Raw genomic sequence first — 23393 nt, 5'->3', positions numbered from 1 at the left:
GAACTATATCTTATTTTCTACATATTTCAATGATAAAATAATTAGCTAATCTCATCCACAATCATATCCATAATTAGTTAATCTCATCCACAATCATATCCATCCATGGTCTTATAATATCAGTGCTCCTCTTTTAGAAACCACCATCTTTCCTATAAATAAACCTAATATTCTCAATATAAAATTTCATGTCAGACCCAATACACTTACAATATCATTATTTTTCATTCCTACAAACCAATAGCACTACGAGAGAGAAAAACACCAAATGCCATTTCCCTTGAAGAGCCTATAGATGAGATAAAAACACCGTTATATTTCCATGGTTCATTAGAGCTACCATAAATTTTGCATGTAATTATTGCTGCATAAAACAATGGCCACATACAGAGTCCACCATAGCTAAATTTTAGAAATATTGAGCATAACTTGTAAATCAACCTAGCTTTTATTAAGTTATTCCAATTTTTAACAAATGGCTCATTAGGGCTACCACAAATTTTGCATGTAATTATTGCTGCATAAAGCAATGGCCACATACAAAGTCCACCATGACTAAATTTTAGAAATCTTGATCAATTAAACTATCCTTTCTGGCGGTTCAAATAATTTGACTGGTGACACAGCAGATACTAAATATGGTAGGCTTACTTGAATCCAACACTCAATCAAGCATTTGATTGAAAATCAAAAAAAATACAGAAAAATCCATGCTAGACTAGGCTAATAGTATCTGTAGAATTCAGAACTAGCCTAAGCCTGGACTTTATCTCTCTCACCATGCCTTCGCCAAATCCTATCTTTTCTGGCACTTGCCTCCCCACTGTTAGCTACTATAGTACAACAATCCAACTGTTTAGATTTGTTCAAAATTGCTGCCTGGACTTTCTTTCTTCCCATTCTATTCTCGAAACGAAATCTTCTGGAAGCCTGCACCCTGCGCTCAGTCTCCAAAGCCTGTGTGAAGTCCCAAATCCGCACAACCCCCTCCTCACCTCCACACACTATTCTCTCTGCACCAATATCCACAGAGTACAAGTTTTTGCAAAAACCATGAAGCATGCGCTCTGGTGGTTCATTTTCCAATGTTATAATAGAAGCTCGCTCCAACTGACTATAGCTGTTAGTGACTGACTTGAGCCTGTTACAGCTGTTCAACTTCAGTAGCTTCCTGACATTCATCATGGCAAGCTTTCCGTCCCCAGATGCAGAAACAAGCCAGGGATCCTCAAATGCAAGTGAATAAACAGGACATGAATGTGGAATCCATGATGCAACTGGTTTATCATTAATTGCAAAATCATCACTGCAATAGCTTGCATGACAACGAGCAGATCGATCTTCAAACATATGGATAGCTCCATCTTCACCTCCAGTGAAAAGCAAATGACCAGATCGACTGCATTTCAAAGAGTAGGCATTTCCAACATGGACATTCAACCTCACTGTGATTAGCTCTCCGTCTTCAACATTCCATGTGTACATATCACTACCTGCTGTACTCAAAACATTTGGGCCTCTAGCAACTAATGACCACACCCAATCTCCATGCTTGAGAATATTCAAACATTTCAGAGAAGCCCTATCCCATACGCGTATGGCCATATCCCAAGAGCCACTATAAATTCTAGAATAATCCAGGGCAAGGCAGGTAATGGGCCCAATATGCCCTCGAAGGTAAAATTCACTGCTTTGGCCTGTGACCCCTGAGATATCAAACAACTGGGGCAGCTTGGGAAGTGCTCGCCAACCTTGAACAAAAGCCTTAGTTCCTCCCACAACCAACATTTCTGTATCTGCCACTATAGCCCGGATGGTACCATGGAGGGGTCTAGAGTGGTCAACCAGGAAGCCTTCCTCCATGTTCCACATTCTTAACACCGTATCATATCCTGCTGTAAATATGAGATTCGATGATGCCAAAAGACAAACAGATCGGATAGGCTCTGTATGGCCTTGGAGAAAATCTACTTTGAATCGGCCCAAAAAAGCCTTGCTACGAGCTTCTCTCTCCACATAGAGCTCTCTCCATGATTTTTCCGTTGGCAAGGCAGAACTTTCAGAAGGCTTGCAAGGTGCAGGAAGCCCCCATCTCTCACAATAGAATTCCTTCCAGCCATGGCTATCAGAAGAAATTCTCCTAAAAAGAATACATACACAGGACACCATACTGAGTTCCCTTGGACTGAGATGATTGAAAATTTCTGCTATCAGAACAGGAGGGAGGTCAAGAAATGAACGTTGTGTATTACAACTGTCCTGTTCATTTGTCATATTTGACTTCCGTCCACTGCTGCTAAACTTAGCTTGTATACCTGCTTCCTTTACATGGGAGATACAAGGAGGACAGAGGGCCTGTGAGGAAGAGATTATTTCTTCATCCCAAGCATCATCAGCCAAACCAGAGGAGGATACTTGGCATGCCTCATGGCATTCAAATGCCATTGAATGGAAATAGTCAAGGAACCACCCAGTTGTTCTCCAGGCACCCGGCAGTTTTAATGAACAAACCTGCATAAATCCAGTTTGCACAAAATTAAACTGAAGTAATGTAGGAAAATACCCATAGTTACACCACCCTAGGGGACGGGGGGACGGTGAAACGGGGTACAAGTTTCCGGGACGGGGGGACAGAGGGGCCTTAATTTGGGGACGGCGGAGGGACGGTGGGGGGACGGCGACAGGGGACAAGAGGGGTGTATATATCTATGCATATGGTATTTAAAAATGTTAGTTATGAAAATATGTATTGCAATATAGGATGTAAAGATGTAAAAGAGTGAATACTTGAAACATTGCATTGAATTGGAACATCGAACATTAAACATAAATAGTTGAATTTGCAAATAGTGAATAGTAGGATGTCCCCCATCCTCGGTGGAGGTGGTGGAATCTAGTGGCACCGCTGGGGACGGGGAGACGGAGTCCCCAAGTCTCCGGTGCGTTGAAGTCTCCGAGACGTTGGGCAAAAAGGGGGGGGACGCGTCCCCGTGTTACTATGAAAATACCATAAAATTCTCAGTATTGAAAGGAATAATACAGCTTAAAATCAAAGAAATGGATCAGGCAACCAACTAGTTGAAGAATTCAAATCCTGTTAAGGTATTATGCAGGCTTATCCATTTTTTTAACCATACTAATTTGAAAGGTCTCCAAATGCAAAATTGAAAAAAGAGAGAATAACAGTATTCACAAACTTTCATTAGATAAATCTCTTGAGGCCTTACCATCTGGAATTTTGTTCAACAAATGGGAAGTTGAATACTCATGGAAAAAGTGTGTTGTACATTTTATATAATGGTGTTGTGTTGGGAAGGTGGGTTGAACATCTTGTGTGTTGGAATTACATGGGTCACTGTTAATATTTCCCATATAATGTTCTCTCAAATTTCAAGATTAGGCAAATTTCATTTAAAAGAAAAATAACTAAATTGTAATTTAGACCATTTACAGACATAAGCTACAGTTGTAAAACATAAGTTTTATTTTGTATTAGAAATTTTATTTTTTTATTAGACTGCAGGAATCGGGTGCAGCATGGCCCCCCCTATAAACTGCAGTGTGCCGGGTAAACTTTTTAATGTGACCGGTAGCACTGGCGCGACACGCCCACCGGTACCACAGGGACGGGGGAGACTAGAACCCGTGACCAACCCCCTGCAACAGGGAAGATTTAGCCAACCGAGCTAGGGCCCCCGCCCTTGTATTAGAAATATTCAAATATACTACTTTTTTGTATTTTTTTGAAAGATAAGCACAATTTATATGTTTTTTAAAACTATTTTTTATTTGAAGACAGTTGAGACATATTTTGCCATGCACTACATTGTTCTTAAAAGGCTCATTGATGTAAGACCAACCTTGAAAAGCATGGCAATTAATGATGTTTTAGGTAGTTTGGAGGCAATAATATCATTAGATTAATTCTTGATGATGATTAGTGGGCTCAAGCCTCAAATAGACTACTTAATATCCTTCACTAAACCAATATAATCCCTCGTCTGTCATTGTGAATCGGATAAGCCAATATTGGGCACTTATGATAGAGTAAATTAAAGATATTATTATAGCAAAACCCCTCTAAACTTCTTTAGGCAAATATATGAGGTGATCAGGAAGATATACAATAAAATGACAACCCTTTTACAACTGTTGGCATATGCTTTGAACCCCATGTATTGCCATGCTGTTATATTAGCATTGTCAAATAGGACCACCAAATATGGATAATGAGATTGTTGATGGATAAAAAAAGGTTTAGAAAAATGTTTACAGATCCTAAAGTTGTTGCAGAATTTAAAGATGAAATTAGGACATTTGCATCCTCTAATGGAACTTATGCAACATTGATGCAATGAAAGATAAAAAGAAAAAAATGGACCCTATAAAGTGGTGGATCACGTTTCAAGCTCTTTTGCATTTTGACAAGAAATGGAGTACATCCGACTTCATCCAATCTGTGACATAAATAAGTTGATGACCCACAAAGCGAAGCACGTGTATATGTGCATTCTAATCTTTGACTACTATTGCATTCCTCCATAGACTTTGGGATGTATAATCTAAGATGAGTGACATTATTATATCTATAAATGCAGTGGCACATCTCAATTCTATTGTTAAGAATTCTGCCATGGTAGGAGAATCCTCTGATGAATCTTCATTTGGTTTTAAGGATTTAGCTGGTGGTCGCACTCAAACCTAGTAATCTAACTCTTTGAAGAATCTTGATGATCTATAACTCCAATTTCAGAAGAACAATGATGATATTTTTCATACTATATGATTCTAACAAACTATTAAAAAGTTGGAATTTGTTTTAATAATAAAACTACATTTAAATATAGCATCTTAGAATATGCAGCGATCATGTAACTATAAACTTTTTTAGTAATGAAAATCCTCTTTAAAAACTTGGAAAATTATGTTCTATTAATGTCTGTGTTTTTTTATGAATGTTGCATCCATATAAAGTCTACCATCCCCAGACATCTCAAAAAAAAAAAATCATTTTTTTTTTCTTTTGGGGGGGCTCAGGCTGAACCCTAATTTGAAGTGGGCCCCATCTACGCCCTCTGTGACTTACAAAACCCCCTCAAAATCCTAATTTTTCCTTGCATTTGGTTCTGATTTTTTTCATTAACTATGTGAAAAGGAGATAAAACAGTGATTAAAAGAGTGAAAATAGATTGGGTGAGTGCATGTGAAAGAGTAACAAGGAGCAAGAGGAAGAGGAGGAAGATTCTACAGCAACTTGGGGAGATTTTTCAAGCACAAAGGTAGGTTTTTTGTTGTTTTTTGTTTGTTTCATTCTGCTTTTCATTATTTATTTATTATTTTTCTTGTTTCATTATTTAAATTAGATTTGATGCTGAATCTTGGGGGAAAAAATAAACAATGATTCTGATGTTACATCGAAATGGAAGTCCAGCAACACAATGGGATGTAAAGCCAAAGGAGTCATCGTACAGATAGATGAAGATGCAAAAACTTCAGATGCAGAGCTGGTTAATTTGGCAAATTTTGTTAAGAATGTTAGCATTCTGTTTTGAAACACCTGCTGTTTCATAAGTGTTGACACACACACACACACATATACATATATTTCACCTGTCAGTCTGATTGCAGGTTCATAAATCTTCAGATTGAATAGAATAAGCTCAATGCCTCTCGTAAATCCCAATTGTATCAGGTGCATTTAATACATGTTATTAACACCGATGAGTATCGGGTTTCTGATATATATATCCATCGCCGATTATGAAGGGAACTTCATTATTACTTCCACCAATTGAATAATCAGGAGTTTCTTTAAACAATCGCCATTATCATTAATGAGATTACCATTGGGTGGATCAGTATACGTTACAGATTAGTTATGACCAATTACAATTAATATTGTATATATTGAAGCATGATCACGTTGGGTCATGCCTCAACTTGATCATGTTTCAATACATACATACATACATACATACATACATACATATATATATATATATATATATATATATATATATATATATCCGGTTCAAATTTTCATCTGCAGATTAATATCAATTACGGTGGCATATCAATCTCAGACTGGAAATTTAAACAAGGATCAGATAACATCAAATTCAAAAATCAAGACTTCATTCTACATCCTTCAGGTCTGACATACAAAGGAAATCAATCAGATATAAATTACTGAGTCTCCAACAAACAAGATCTATGAAACTTACATGGTATCAGAGCCTAATTGGTAAAGAAATTATTAAATCGAACATGTCAAATACCATAAGAGTAGAAGACAGACTTGAAGGTGCTGTAAACTTCTTTTCCTGGAAAATTCGGATTACTATGATTCTTGAAGAACTAGAAGTAGAATCTTTTATTGAATCTGATATTCAAATTCCTGAATATGAAACTGAAAAAGCCACTTGGAAAAGGCGTAACAATAAAGCCAAGAAAATCATAATAGACTCTATAAAAGATCACATTCTCCCTTCCATATCAGATCTGAAGAAAGCCTTTGAAGTATTCACCACAATAAAAAATGCATTTGAAATCGAAAACTCAAGCAAATTGATTACTCTGAAGAATCAACTAATGAATACTAAAATGAATAAGGGAGAAACAATCGCTTTGTATTTTGGAAGGATCTCTGAAATTAAAAATCATTGAAATTTTATTGGGAACAAGGTACAAGACCAAGAACTCTCAATATTAGCACTTAGAGGATTACCATTATCATGGGAAGCATTCATTCAAGTTGCTAATAGACCCTCAATTCCATCATTCAATCAACTAAAGACTGATTGTATATCAAAAGAGTCAAGATTAATCTCCAGAGGTATTGTATCAAATCAAGAGGGAGAAAATCAAGCACTTTTGTCTACTCCTAATCATCAAGGTAAGAGGAGGAAATTTAAAGGAAAGAAACATGACTATAAGAAAAAGAATAATAAATGCAACAAAACTGATTTCTCCGAAGTCAAACGTTAGAAGCGTGAGAAATTCAGACACATCTTCAGTAAATGTCCTGAAAGGGAAAAAATCTTAGCCTCTTTAGCTGAAAGTAAGAAAGATGAAAATTTGTTATTCTACACTACTTTATCAAGTGAAATAAACTCTAATAAAAGTGTGTCGATAATAGATAGTGGTGCTTCCAAACATATAATTGGATTCAAAGAAAAATTTGAAACACTTGAAAATTATAAATCTAGAGTTACTATTGGAGACAATTCCACTCATCCAATCAAAGGTATTGGGACCTATTCCATTCAACTAAGGACTGGAGCTACACTAAAACTGAAAGACATTCTATTTGTACTTGGAATAAAAGGAAATCTCATTTCAATCTCTGGATTAGCTGATGAAAGATTTCAAGTTAACATTCAATGAAGACAAAGTTTTGTACTGGCCTAAAAACTCAAACCTAAAAAATGCTATTACCATAGGAACCAAAGATGAGACCTTATACAAACTATGCAACATTCAAAACCAAGCTCTTAATCATGAAAAAAAAAATTCAAATGAAATTTGGCATAGGAGACTTGGGCATATTGGTTTTAGTTCACAACCTAAGATAGAAAAAATCACCTCTAGTATACCAAACCTAAATTCTAAACACAAGTATATGTAAAGGATGTGCTCTAGGAAAGAACATAAAAAAACCTTTCCCTCCAAGTGAACACAAGTCCATATCAATTCTGGAACTAATTCACTCTGATCTATGTGGGCCCATGCCAACTCTTTCTCTAGGAGGTTACTCATATTACATAACTTTCATTGATGATTACTCGAGGAAGACCTGGATTTATTTCCTAAAAGTAAAAGAATCGAATGAAGTATTATCAAAATTCAAAGAATTCAAAGAATTGGTAGAAATCAAGTGTCAAAGAAAATTAAAACTCTTAAGATTTGACAATGGGGAAGAATACACTTATGAACTTTTCAAAGTTTTTTGTGCATCTGTTGGGATTAAGAGGGAGTATAATGTACCTTATAATCCTCAACTGAATGGGGTAGCAAAGAGGAAAAATAGAACTATTGTTAAAGCAGCAAATGCTATGCTCCATGATCAAACCCTACAATACTCATTTTGAGTGGAAGCCACAAATACTGTTGTATACATAAAAAATAGATGTCCTCACTCCATTCTAGAGAACACAATACCTGAAGAAGTCTTTATAGGAAATAAACTTAAGTCATCTTAGGATTTTTGGTTGTCCAGTATATATACATATACCTAAAGAAAAAAGCACTAAATTAGAACCATCAGGAAAGAAAGGAATATTTGTTGGATATAGTGAAAACTCAAAAGGATATAGAGTTTATGCTCCCGGACAAAAATCAATGGAAGTTAGCAGAGATGTCATATTCGAGGAGAACACTACCTTAAAACTATCTGCAAGTACAGATAATGAGCCTAATACAGACTTGGAAGTCCTTCGTCTCAAATTCAGAGGGAGAGTATATCAGAAGAAACTAGAACACAACAAGATGCAAAAAATAATAACTTTCCTAATGTCAAGAAAAGACCTTTGTAAGCAAGAAAAAATGCTCAAGGAAAATGACATTGAACCAAATGAAATTACTAAGGAAGTCAAGAAAACTAGAAACAAATCATGTTATACTGCACTAGTAACTGAGCTTACTAAATCTGAACCTATATCTATTGAAAAAGCTCTAACTTGTGAAGCATGGAAAGATGTTATGGTTGAAGAATATCAATAAATACTACAAAATGATGTCTGGGATATCATACCTAGACCTAAAGCCAAATTTGTTGTCTCTTCTAAATGGCCTTATTTAAATCAAATATGCAGCAAATGGAAACATTGAGAAACATAAAGCAAGGTTTGTAGCTCGAGGTTTTTCATAGAAGGCAGGTATTGATTATGAAGAAACTTTTGCCCCAGTTGCTCGTTTCACTTCAGTCAGAGCAGTTCTTGCATTAGCAATAGTGAAAGGATGGATGGTGCATCAAATGGATGTGAAAACAGCATTCTTAAATGGGGTCATAAATGAAGAAGTTTATATTGAACATCCTGAAGGTTTTGTGATAAAAAATGAAAACCTTTTTGTATGCAAACTAAAGAAAGCTTTGTATGGCCTTAACAAGCACCTCAAGCATGGTATGAAAGAATTGACAGCTATCTCACCAAATTAGGATACTCTAAAAATAAAGCCAATCCTAACATTTATTTTAAAGTTTCTAATGGAGATATGATTATATTAGTTCTTTATGTTGATGATCTCTTAATAACAGGTGAAGATCATCTTATTGCTAAATGTAAACAAGATCTTGCTGCTGAATTTGACATGAAAGACCTAGGGTTATTACATTACTTTTTGGGGCTAGAAGTATGTCAAAAGGAAGATTACATATTCTTAAATCAAGGAAAATACACTTAGGATATTCTGAATATATTTGGGATGATGGACAGTAAGCCACTTGCTAGACCAATGGGCACTAATCTACACAAGCTAAAAGAGGAAGCTGCACATTCAAAATCTATTGATCCTACCCTTTACAAGCAAACTATTGGGTCTCTTATGTTTTTGGTAACACTAAGCCAGATATCTGTTATTCCACAAATGTACTAAGTCACTTTATGTGAGAACCTAAGAAAATATACCTAATGGCCGCAAAACATGTTTTGAGATATCTACGTCGCACTATTGGGTCTTGGACTAAACTATAGAAATGTTGAAATCAAAATTGAAGGCTATATTGATTATGATTGGGCTGGTTGTTCCAAATTTCAATCTCAGATCAGCAATGATATCATGATTCAGTAGAAAACAACCTGAAGTTGCCTTGAGTTCCACTGAAGTTGAATATATGGCAGCCTCCATGGGAGCACATGAAGCAGTTTGGTTAAGGAAGCTGTTATTTGGATTATTTGGAAAAAAGTTAAGAGTCTACTATGATCCGTTGTGACAATCAAAGTTGCATAAAACTTTTTGCAAATCCAGTGTTCCACAATAGGTCAACGCACATTGAGACTCCTTACCACTATCTCAGAGACATGGTTGACAGAGATGTGATCAAGCTGATCTATGTTAACACAAATGATCAAAATGCTGATATTTTCACTAAACCTCTTGCAAGAGTGAAAATAGAATATTTTAGAACAAAACTTGGTATGACAAATTTGTAATTACATTTTTTGTAAATTTATTCATGAATATTATATTAAATTATATGGTTTGCAAACTTGTTAAATGAAGGTGACGATCTTTCATATATGGTTTAAGGTCTCTATTGTGAGGTGACAATCTTATCAATAGATGACCAACCTTCTAATACCAAAAGCATTGAAGGTTATTGGTGTCATTGTTATTAGGCCAAAATCTGCCGGACACATTGATATCCATCATGGTTATTAGGCTGGATTTTGCCAGACATCATGAAAATTATTGGTGTAATTGTTATTAGGCCGGATTCTGTCGGACACATTAATATCCATCAAGATTATTAGGCCGGATCTTGCTGGACATCATGAAAATTATTGGTGTATTGTTACTAGGCTGAATTTTGCTAGACACATTGATATCCATCATGGTTATTAGGCCGGATTTTTGCCGGACACCATGAAAATCTATTCTTATGGTTCTTTAGGTATATTTTCCCAGATACCTAAATGTTGACAGAATACATATATATATTTCACCTGTCAGTCTGATTGCAGGTTCGTCAATCTTCAGATTGAATAGAATAAGTTCAATGCCTCTTGTAAATCCCGATTGTATCGGGTGCATTTAATACATGTTATTAACACCAATGAGTATTGGGTTTCTGATATATATATATATATATATATATATATATATCCGATTATAAAGGGAACTTCATTATTACTTCCACCGATCGAATAATCAGGAGTTTCCTTAAACAATCACCATTATCATTAATGAGATTACCATCAGGTGGATTAGTATATGTTAAAGATTAGTTATGAACAGTTACTATTAATATTGTATACATTGCAGCATGATCACGTTGGGTCATGCCTCAACTTGATCATGTTTCAATATATATATATATATATATATCCGGTTCAAATTTTCATCTGCAGATTAATATATATGATAGTGACATATCAATCTCAGACTGGAAATTTAAACAAGGATCAGATAACATCAAATTCAGAAATCAAGACTTCATTCTACATCCTTCAGGTCTGTCATTCAAAGGAAATCAATCAGATATAAATTACTGAGTCTCCACCAAACAAGATCTATTAAACTTACAAATTTGACCATAAGGAATCCAGTAGCTCCACGGGAAGAGGCGTCCCTTCACTACATTTTGACATTTTGTACTTATTTGATGTCATGCTACTCGTAATCATCTTTATGGTATTTTGATACAATAGAAAAATCTTCAATTTAACAATTGCATTTATCAATTTTTATTTAGTACTCAAGAATTTAGAACTAAAATGGAAATCTTAAAACTTACTATTTACTATTAACTATTTTCAATTTTACTAATTTGCAAAAGTTTCATTTACACTCTAATTCTTATACATCCTTTCCTAATTAGTTTTTAAAGTACTATATAACAGCACCACCTGCAATTCCAGAACCAGGTGGAACATTGAAGAAAACAAATCAATGAAGGGTGGAAGCTTAGCTTGGGCACTTGTACCATGCATGAAAGGGAAAACCACATGTGATATCTTGGTAGAAGAGATTTTTGAGGTATGTCAAAAGTCTCACTCAGTAGCCACATTAGTAGAACCTATGTTTTGTAGCTTGTAATTAACAAAAATTTATTCACAAGTATTATTAGAGTTTCTAACAATAGTTTACTAGTATTAATAGAGCATATGCCAATCCTTCAAAAAATTAAGATTGAGAAAGAACTAAGAATATAGTCAAAATGCTAATATATGGACCCATACACCTTTCGTAAGGTAATTATGTCTCCATGAATAACACCCTGCAAGACAGAATGTAATGCCCAATTTGACTGTTTGATAAGATTAAGGAAGAACTATGTAATGCAATGGCCCTAGTCTGGCATGAATAATGAACTTCATAATGAAATCATCTTACACAGAATGCTTCAATCATGCACCTCCTAAATTGATATCAATCAAAGGATTGATCCTCCCTTTCATGGTGTGAGAATCATATCTCCTTGTCAAATAATAATTAATAAAGGCTAAGGATACAGCACAATAGGATTACGCTTGAGAAGTTTCTCGTCAGTTAAGCTAATCAAAAGGCAGTGGATATCTCCAAAGAGATGCTTCCTATGCAAACCACCACCACCATTAAGGAGAGTCATAACCTTCCAAAATTAAGCAAAGGATATAAAGGAGCACTCTAGCACCAAGAGTTAGCCTCAAACAGGAAGAAGATAATCAATGATCATCAAACAGCAGTGTCATCTGGAGCACATCAAGTTGTAATAACACCTTCAGTCATCATGGTATTAAGGAATAATTGTACTCCTTGTGCATATTTGAATGGATGTGAATGTCAATATATTTGCAGACTTTATCTCTAACATATCATTATGCTTATAATAAATATATGCAAGTAAATGTAAACAAAATTACTCCAAATTTTATAATAAATTGTAACAAAAAGCACATGCTATTGCCCACAAATTACAAAGCAATCAAAGTGTCAAATAATATTATGGCACCTCACAAACAAAGATATGTAATGCAAACAGAATAAATTGAGATATCAAGATAGTAGATACTGATGATTTTATATCTACATAATTAGCAATATCATACACATGAAATTATCAACCATATCAAGGAAAGGATATGCGAGGAGGGGAATTAGTGAGGCCTCGTTATGTAAAACATCTCATGAGATTGGTAATGGACGACATGAGGCCAAGGTGTATACAATTTCTACCCTAGGTTCAAGGGCCTGAGATAAATAAGGTACCTCATCACATCCTTCCTATCTCAACCCTTATTTTGGTTTGAGCCTATGAGAATTGTGTGTTATAAGTATATTTCTCTCTTAGCCCTAAATGGACGTATTACATATCTTAAGATTATATTATTATCTAATTTTGATGCAGGTGCCAAGAGAGGCTTACTCTCATCTTATTCCTAGGTTAGGGTTATATCTCCAACTATATTGTGTTCCTTATTACATTTGAATTTTGCAAAGTTAGGGCAGATTACAAGGCAATCCAGGAAAAGGATACTGCAAGTGCTATCAGAGTATCATCTTGCCAGCCTGTCTTAAGCGGTGAACAATAGTTGATGCAACTGGGTCAATGCACTTTAAGTTCTCTACAAAGGGAAGAGAAAAAGATTTTAAACAAAAACACATAAAAACTGAAATAGAACATGATTCAAGGGCCTTTATGGAAAAGAATGAACTAAAGACCCAATCATTACTCCAAACCCTTCAAAATACAAACAACAAACTTAAACCAAGCCAAAGGCATTAAAGAAGTTGCCACTAGCCAATATGAAAGTGAAAATAGAACCACATAAGGGCCAAATTCAAGAACAAATAGACCTCCTTTCTTAACCAAAGAAAGGCCAGCAAGGGAAATTGAAGAAATTAACAATCTAGCTTGAGGGACCTTGTCAACGAATATGCAAGACTCGAACCTAAGGTCAAAAAAAGCAAGAATAGAGAATTTTCATAAAAGGGGAGGAGCCAAGTCATCCATGATTTAAAATACGAGATAGGGAAATTGATAATCCCCAAATTTGATGGGTCAAAGAAAACCATAGCTCATGCCTAATTAAAAAACTAAAATCATGGGATGCCATTACATGTCCAATAGTACATCTAAACGGGTTGCACATCTACAATCAATCTAATGCTTTAATAGCACCTCCTAAATCAATATCAATCAAAGGATTGATTCTCCCTTTCACGGTAGAAGAATCACATCTAAAAAAGGCTACGGGTTGAATGTACTAAGATTATATTTGATTGGTTATCATTAATTAAGTTAATCAAGAGACCACAGATATCTTTGCAAAGATCCCTCCCTTGCAAACCACTACCACTGGTGAGAAGAGTCGTGACCTTCCAACACTAATCAAAGGATATAAATATTAAAATAACCTTCATGTTTCTTTTTAATGCTCACTATTATATCTTATTATATCTCTGTAAATATTAGAATGTTTCTAATATTTAGGTGTAGTCTAGAATAGAATGTTTCTATTCTATTCGACTCCCCTCTTTGTATATATAGATCAGTTTGATCTCTGATTAATTCATTCAAGTATTCCGCCATTTACATTTGTAACATGGTATCAGAGCTAGGGTTTAAATCCTCTGTGCAAATCGATTGAAAAATTGTGTCTTCAGCTACTAGCGTTCTTGGAAACCCGTAGCTTAGTCTGTAAGTCACAAATCTGAAGGTCGTTTTTTCAAATCTGAGGTCCTTTTTTCAAATATGTTCACATCCAGATCTCAAAAAGTGAGATTTTTTGGTTGTTTTTTTCAAAAACAGGTCTGTCTATCCCTATTGGATATTCTGCTCGCGTTTCAGCTGCTGGGTTTTGTTGTTTTTTTCACCTGCAAACATCTTTTTTCTGCCTTTTTGACCTTTTTGGCCGCCGACTGTTATTCTGCTTGAAACCCTAGTTTTTGACTTTGGAAAAAATTTCTGAGCACATATTCTTGGTGGGTTTTTTGAAATCTCAAATGGGTCTTCATCAGATTTTTGTGGGTGCCTCGTTTTTTGTGCCTCGATTTTCGAGCCAGCGGATCCAAATTTCGACAATATTTTATTTTTGGGTTTTTCGAGCTCTTTTTTGGTTACTTCTCCAATTTTTCTGGGTCTTTCATTTTCTCACCTCAAAGTTTGTGCCATTTGAAATATTCACATATTATAAGCATCTGTATCAGCAGCATCAAAAGTTGGACTCAATTAAACAGCACGCCAATGCTGCCCAACACTCAGAGCAGAAAGAATCTATCTACCATGCCTTTATGGCCAGCATACCTACAAATCATGTGAAATCTTCTGCTTGGTACATCGATTCTGGTGCCTCCCGACATTTCACTCATAAGCGTGATTGGTTTGTTGAATTCACTCCCTATTCTGACTCAGTAATCATTGGAGGCGGTGAAGAATACAATATTGTCGGCAAGGGCAATGTTCAGATTCAGTCTGGAGGAAGAAAACTCATGTTTCTCAATGTATGTTATGTTCCTGGCATGAAACATAATCTTCTGTCTGTTAGTCAGATTATGAAGCACTCTCCTCGGTTGGATGTCGTTTTCAGTGGAAATAAGTGTTCGATTATTGATCGTGTTTCCCGCACTACCCTTGCTTTCGGTCTTGAGGATCATGGTATTTATAGGCTTGTAGATTCAGGCGATTCCCTTGAGCATGCCTTCATCGCCGAATCATCCGCTCTCAGCAGTCTCTGGCATCAGCGATACGGTCATCTGAACATTCAATATCTAGCACAACTTGCTCGAGATAATTTAGTCCATGGCCTACCTAATATTCAGACCCAGAACCATCGCGTTTGCGAAGCTTGCCAAGCAGGGAAGCAACATAGGACACCATTTAAGAATGGTGAATCATGGCAGGCATACAGAGTACTCTAGCTAGTTCATGCTGATGTATGTGGTCCTATGAATACTCCTTCTATTACTGGGAACAGGTATTTTTTACTCTTTGTGGATGATTTCAGTCGCAAAATGTGGGTATATTTTCTTAAGCAAAAATCAGATGCCTTTCTTGTATTTCAGCAATTTAAAGCTCTAGTAGAAAAAGAGTCTGGTTCCTCCATCCGTACTCTTAGGACTGATAATGGGGGGAATTCTGTTCTTTTGCTTTCTCTGCCTTCTGTACTACTCATGGCATTAGACGTCAGTTCACCACACCTCACACCCCTCAGCAAAATGGTGTTGTAGAGCATCGAAACCGTACCATCACAGAAATGGCTAGGACTATGCTAGAACATAGAAATGTTCCCAGAAAATATTGGGTAGAAGCAGTATCCACAGCTGTCTACCTTCTTAACCGGTCACCCACCCTTGCAGTTAATCATAAGACTCCTGAGGAAGCCTAGTCTGGTCGCAAACCTAGGATCAACCATTTGAAAGTTTTTGGCTCTCTGGCATATGTATGGATTCCTGATGCCAAACGCACTAAGTTGGATTCCAAAAGCCAGAAACTTATGTTTATAGGATACAGTCACACACATAAGGCCTACAAACTGATTGATGTAAATACTGATCGTTTAATCTTCAGTCGTGATGTTGTGTTTGATGAGGAATTTGGACCATTTCCGCTCTCTGACTCCCCACCACATTCCGAGATTCAGTCTTCAGCAATCTCTGACTTGGGTTCTTCTATTTTATATGAGTCATCTGATGCTACTGATACACCACCTCAATCACTTCCAGATAATACAACTCTTGCTCCTGCTTCTCATCCAGCTATTCCGTCAGCATCTGATATTGGCTCCTCGACTCTTCGGCCAAAATGGTGGGCTCAAACAATTAGTGATCTTCGTCCTGATGAACTCATTGAGGGTAGAACCTCCAGAAATAAGAGCCTTCAGCACAACACAGTTAATATAGCTCTTATGGCCAACATCCACAATATCCCTGAGCCCCAGATATATGCAGAGGCCAAAGGAATTCCAAAATGGGAACAAGCAATGGATTCTGAGCTTCAGAGTCTTCAAAAGAACCACACTTGGGTTCTTTCAGATCTCCCTCCTGGGAAGAAACCCATTAGCTGTAAATGGGTCTATAAGGTCAAGTACCATGCAGATGGTACCTTGGACAAATACAAAGCTAGACTTGTTGCTCGAGGATTCACCCAGCGCGAAGGCATTGATTATGAGGAGACATTTGCACCGACAGCCAAGATGAGCACTATTCGCATTCTTCTTGCAATTGCAGCTCAGTATGGTTGGAAAGTTCATCAGATGGATGTGAAGAGCGCCTTTCTCAATGGTGAATTACAGGAAGAAGTCTACATGACGCAGCCCCCAGGTTTTAAGGTTGCCGGTTCAGAACACAAAGTATGTAGACTCCAGAAGGCCCTCTATGGTCTTAAACAGGCCCCTAGGGCTTGGTACATAAAGATTGATCATTACTTGGTTGCTCAAGGATTTCAGCGTAGTCCGTCAGACAGTAATCTATATATTAAACACTCTGGTAATGATATTCTTTTTCTTGTTGTCTATGTGGATGATTTGATCATTACTGGAAATTCAGAACATTTGATTTCAGAAATCAAACAGGATCTATGCAAAACTTTTGATATGACAGATCTCGGATTGCTTCATTATTGTTTAGGTATTGAGGTTTGGCAGACTGACAATAGTATTTTTTTGTCTCAGTCCAAGTATGCCAGAAGTTTGCTTGATAGGTTTCGAATGCAGGATTGCAAATCTGCCTCTACTCCAATGGAGACTGGTCTGAAATTGTCCGCACAATCTGTTTCTCCTCCTGTAGATGAAACACTCTTCAGGCAGCTAGTAGGTAGTCTCATCTACCTTACTACTACTAGACCTGATCTCAGTTTTGCAGTCAGCTACATCTCACGGTTCATGACAAACCCCAAGATTGATCATTGGATTGCAGCGAAACGTGTGTTACGCTATGTACATGGTACTTTAGATTATGGTCTTCTTTACACAAGGAGTACTACTCCTCAGCTCAGTGGATTCACTGATTCCGATTGGGCTGGCTCAGTTGATGATAGGAAATCTACTTCTGGCTATGTGTTTAGTATCGGATCTGCAGCAGTTACTTGGACCAGTAAGAAGCAACAAGCAGATGCACTCTCCTCTACAGAAGCAGAATATAGAGGAGCTATCAAGGCAGCTTGTGAAGCAATTTGGCTCCGGCAGATGCTTGCAGATATGCATATTCCTCAAGCAGGTTCGACTTCTTTGTTTTCAGACAATCAGGGCATACTCAAACTTGCCAAGAACCCAGTGTTTCATGAACAAACCAAGCACATAGAGCTTCATTGCCATTACATCCGACAATTAGTAGAAGATGGATCTATTCAGTTACGCTATGTTCCTACCTCAGAGCAATCAGCAGATATTTTCACTAAACCCCTTGGTCCTGACAAGTTTGTTAAATTCAGGGGATCTATTGGTGTAGTAAATAGATTGAGCATTAAGGGGGGGTATTAAAATAACCTTCATGTTTCTTTTTAATGCTCACTATTATATCTTATTATATCTCTGTAAATATTAGAATGTTTCTAATATTTAGGTGTAGTCTAGAATAGAATGTTTCTATTCTATTCGACTCCCCTCTTTGTATATATAGATCAGTTTGATCTCTGATTAATTCATTCAAGTATTCCGCCATTTACATTTGTAACAATAAATGAGCACCAGCACCAAGAGTCATCATCAAACAAGAAGTAGAAAATCATTGTCCAGCAATATCATCCACAACAGATCATGTTTAATAACACCTTTAGGCATCATGATAAGAAGGGAGTTGTACTCCTTGTGCATATTTGAATGCCAAAATATTTTGCAGACTCTCCAACATATCTATATGTTTATAATCAACATATGCAGGAAAAATGTATATTTCTATCTATCAAATTGAAAATATCATGCCCCTGCAATAATCAACCACATTTGGGAAGCAAAGGAAGAGCAAAAAGGATAAAGAGTGAGGCCTCACTAGGTACACCACCTCAAGAGAATGGTTAAGGGATGCATGAGGCCAAGGGATGCATGAATTCAGCTCTTGGCCTTGTGTATTCCTTATTTTTCAATTAAAGTAATACATGTGGAATACTTAATAGAATATATTCAATTGATATACCGTCTAGCTTTTATTGAGTTATGAAAAAACTTAGTATTTCTATCAACTTCTTGCATACATGTTTCTCTAGATTTTTGTCCCCAGAATGTTTCTTCCTTCTGTAATGCTTTAGAGTTCTCTTCTTTAAAAAAATTCTCTGCTTCAAAGTCTCTAGTCATACCTTCATTGATTACATTTTCATTTAAAGATTCAAGTTCCTCTTCGATTCACAACCTTTCTGTAAAGATGTTTTTAAATTCTATCACCTTCTTGCATACATGTTTCTCTAGATTTTTGTTCTCGGAATGTTTCTTCCTTCTATAATGCTTTAGAGTTCTCTTCTTTAAAAAAAATCCCTGCTTCAAAGTCTCTAGTCATACCTTCATTGATTACATTTTCATTTAAAGATTCAAGTTCCTCTTTGATTCACAACCTTTCTGTAAAGATGTTTTCAAAAACTACTCTTCCATTTTTTCAATTGTTCTTTTAAAAACTCTAGCTTTGTAAAGAGAATAAAAGTTTTATTACCTTCACAATGCAGAGTTAGATTCCACAAGTATTTTATTCGAATTTATGAAACCTTCTGAACACATCCACATTTTCTCAAACTTGATGGGGCAACACTCTAGAATGGAATCCTCAAGTGATCTGGCCTTGAGATGGGAAGAATGTCCGATGAGAGGTCCCAAGGTAGTGAGGTCCAATTGCCAGCTGTAAAGAATCTGTCCATCTTTTCTACAATGTTGGAAAAGCCTTTCCTTTTATTTGTCCAAGTAAATTCCCTAATTAGCAAAACATCTCAAAAAGATTATTATTCATTACAAAGTCACAAAAAATTCTCGGTTTAGCGTTGTCCAACCTAACCCACCTTTTTTGTCAAACGGTCTTAGAATTGAATTGAAACCACATCCACGAATGAAAAAACCATCCCTTTGTTGTTGACGAATGTCTAATAATTTTAGCCATAAGTCGAACAAACCTGTAGTGGAAGATGGGCCATACACATTTAAGAGATCATAACCTCCAATCAGTTGGCTTAAAAACTGCACGAACCAACTACCATGATCTCCAAGAAGCCATTACATTAATAACTTCACGATTCCAAAGCAAGCCCAATCCCCTTGAAGCTCTCTAGGCTTCAACAAGAGAACATTGCCAATGACAAAGCTGCTTACTAAAATCATCCAAATCATTCATTTTTAATTCTTCTAAAAGGATAATTTTTGGTCTTGTTTGATCAATGCATCTTTTGATTAAATGAAATTTTTCATTGACATTGCAGCCATTGACATTCCAAGAAAGGATCTTCACTATCCTGCATGATACCTCTTTCTCGACCTCAAATTGGTTTGCCCCAAAGCACATGCGGCATCTTCCAATTGAGCTATGATTGTTTTCATAGCCCCTCTTTTTCTTTTCTCCCCCTTTACATCTAGTTTTCTTTGAGGAGATTTATGAGATGTGTCTCTTTTCCAGGATGTCTAACAAAGACTCAATTCTCAAAGGATCACTACCTTCCCAATCCTTGTCAATAGTGTACTTAGTTTCTTCACTAACACTCATCTATATCTACTTAGTTTCTTCACTAACACTCATCTATATCTAAAGCTGCTGCCAAGACCTTGTCCAAGTTACATTCCAGTGAAATGGGGATGTCTTTGAAGATTTCCTCCAAAATCACCTTGGAATCTTAAAGCCTGTGGAAATCATGTTAGCATGAATGTTGATGGTATTCCTTTGGGGGAGTATCCTAAGCATTGGAGAGTATTAACATGTTGCATTCATGACTGTGTTTGTCATTGATATCAACATGGCAATAAGTCTATGAAGATTGGTAGAGTAGCAAACAGAGATCATACCTGTACGGATAGAGTTTTGATGTACAAGTGAAGCACGTCTAAGGACATGTTGTACTTTGTGTCTTGATGACGAGGTTAAATGCTCAAAGTCTAAGCCAACGATGTATGTAAGTTATAAGTGATTTACAGAGAGCAGTACAGAGATAGAGTGCATGGAAAGCAATTTTTGATGATCCTATTATATCTTCTAGCAAAGATATAATCTAGTGATGCGTAGTCAACCAGTGATTGAAGACAATTTCATGGTAACATCAGCAAGTGCGCAAGCCCTAGTATCACACGTGTGAAGTTTTGTATATATTGTGAGCCGACAGTACTATTGTAATTGTGGATTAATTAATTATCTTATCATAATTAATTGAGAAGGCCTCAAGGCCGACTCAAGGAATTATTTTGAAGATAGAGTATAAAGGAAAGATGTTTTCCTTGTTTGTAAGATGTAATTGTAATATATGTTCTATGTGAAGTGCGAAAAGGAGAATAGTGTTTGGTGAATGCGATTAAGCGATCCAAGGGATTACTAGATGTGAGATTTGTGATCTAGTTACAAGATTAGGAGCAGAAGTCCAATTGACATGATAGAGAAAGAGGAAGAAAGTACAATTTTATTCTATTATTCTGCAAGAAATAATACAGAGGTCATTTGGACAGTGGGTTCATTGGTCTTGCGCTTGAAGTTGTTTGGACAGTAGGTCCATCTGCCTTACACAATTGAAATATCCCAAATGGATATTTGCTCTGCTTGTAGTGCCTGACCGTACGTTACATTTTTCTATCATTGTCAAACTCTTTTAGGGCTAGTTTTATGTTGATGATTATTAGTAACATTATTTTGAGATTATCAGATATTGTTTCAAATTCAGCTTATTATATGATGAGATTACTTGGTACTTTATAGTTCATGTATGTATGATGATTATTACAGTGTTTGCAGTTATTGATGATGATTAGTTAAATGATTTATTATCATATGTGTTTTCTTATGAATACTTACCCCATACTTGCATGTGTATGGTGTGCGTGTTTGTTTTCTTTCTGTATGGCGTTTCTGATGTGGTTAAAGAAGGGAGTCGTAGTCACCTGCTAGTCGGGATCTACACGATACACCACTTCTTGCCATTGCCCATTTAGCTTAGTATATATTGTGCTTGTACATACATGGATTTTATGCAGGTTGCAAGTACCGAGTATCGACTTCCTTGAATTGTCAGGATGAATGTACCCTATCGCATTATCTCAATGGTAAGAGAGGGGAGATTAATTCTCAAGTCCAAATCCCAACCTTTTAAGCCATTTGTCTTAATTGAAAATTAGGACAAGTATCTAAGTTGAGTACCCTCCGAATGCATCGGACGACGTAATTCATGATATTAACCTTTGGTTTGATTTTGTATGTGTTTCGCTATGATGGGTTTTCGTATTTTACTTTGTGAGTCTTTGGTGTATTTTTTATTAATTAAGTCTAATTAAAAGATTTAATTTGATGAAAAATTATTATGATATTTTAATATTTAATTTTATTTAATTAATTGAAAAATTGATTAAATAAAAAAGAATTAAATTTGAAGATTAAAGTTATAAGTTTAAATTTGGAACGTGATAATATTTATTTAATTTAATAATAATATATTTAGAGTTCATTTTTAAGTAAACGCTAAATAATATTATTATTTAAGTTAATAAATATTTTATCAATTAAGTTTCGAAAATAAATTTAAAAGTGGAAAAGAAATTAATTTATTAAAAATTTCATGATAAATGCATAAGATTTAAAATTAATAAATTAATTTAAAAATAAATAAATAAAATGAATATTAAATAAAGTAATGTGCATTATTTTAATACTTATTCACATAGGAGTATGCGAACTCTTGTGAGTTGTTAGAATGTTGTAGACACCATGTGCTCAAATAATGTGCTAACTCCTAAGTGTAGACAACACGTGCATAATTAGAGTGCTTAAACTCCTATGTTGTCAGCATGACAACATAGGAGTTTAAGCACTCTAATTATGCTGACAACATAGGAGTTTAAGCACTCTAATTATGCACGTGTTGTCTACACTTAAGAGTTAGCACATTATTTGAGCACATGGTGTCTACAACATTCTAGACACCTCATCATGTTTATCTTCTTATTGTGGAAGATATGTGCTTAGTTGTCATGCTTATCTCTTAGTTCTTTCTAGACACATTCTAGATGCATCTTAGAGGCGTTTATATACAAGCTCTCCTAGTGTGTATGGACATCCTCATATGCTTCTACAAGCACTCCTAGTCACTTGGAGGGGTTCGGTTCTTGGAGGAATTGTGAATGTTGGAGAAGGAAGGAATTTTCAAAAAGGAGAAAGTTCTAAAAAGAGGAGCTTCTCTACAATTTTCTGAGGCATAGCAAATTAGCATCAGTGTCCAAGTAGGCACTCATGATTATTTCGCATACTCTATTACACTCTCTCTTCCTATCTTCATCGTGTCTGCTAGATGACTACTTGGATAATTCTTGTGATGAATGTTCTATATTGTGAAAATTTGGGTATGCATGTTGTCTTCGTCTGGTTGGGAGGAATTAGAAATAGCATTACAACATTTCCTTAGTAGAATCAAAATTTGGAAACTAAATCGGGTATGGGTTTGAATTAAAATAGAATTGAGAATTAAATTTGGCTAGGGTTTGAAAATAAATTTTGAAATGAGAAATTTGCATAGTTGGTAGTGATTCTTCTATCAGACTATATTTGCAAACTATATAAAAATAAATTTAAAAATGATGAAATAATTATATATA

General features: G+C 35.8%; 1 protein-coding gene across 4 annotated transcripts in view; it reads right to left on the bottom strand.

The window, feature by feature from the left end:
* Positions 1-429: 429 nt before the first annotated feature.
* Positions 430-23393, bottom strand: part of LOC149537051 (F-box/WD-40 repeat-containing protein At5g21040-like) — a 44143-nt gene continuing 21179 nt past the window's right edge. For all 4 annotated transcript variants that reach the window (XM_089806977.1, XM_089806978.1, XM_089806980.1 and 1 more), the window contains one exon: positions 430-2511. In XM_089806977.1, coding sequence (XP_089663103.1) covers positions 754-2445 — 1692 coding nt within the window. In that variant the 5' untranslated portion in view covers positions 2446-2511 and the 3' untranslated portion in view covers positions 430-753. The remainder of the gene's footprint in view (positions 2512-23393) is intronic.

The sequence above is a fragment of the Cupressus sempervirens genome, chromosome 10 (genome assembly GCF_028749045.1).
Source record: "Cupressus sempervirens isolate cs-2001-9-10 chromosome 10, ASM2874904v1, whole genome shotgun sequence".
Taxonomy (NCBI): domain Eukaryota; kingdom Viridiplantae; phylum Streptophyta; class Pinopsida; order Cupressales; family Cupressaceae; genus Cupressus; species Cupressus sempervirens.
This window is presented reverse-complemented; position numbering and strand designations above follow the sequence as displayed.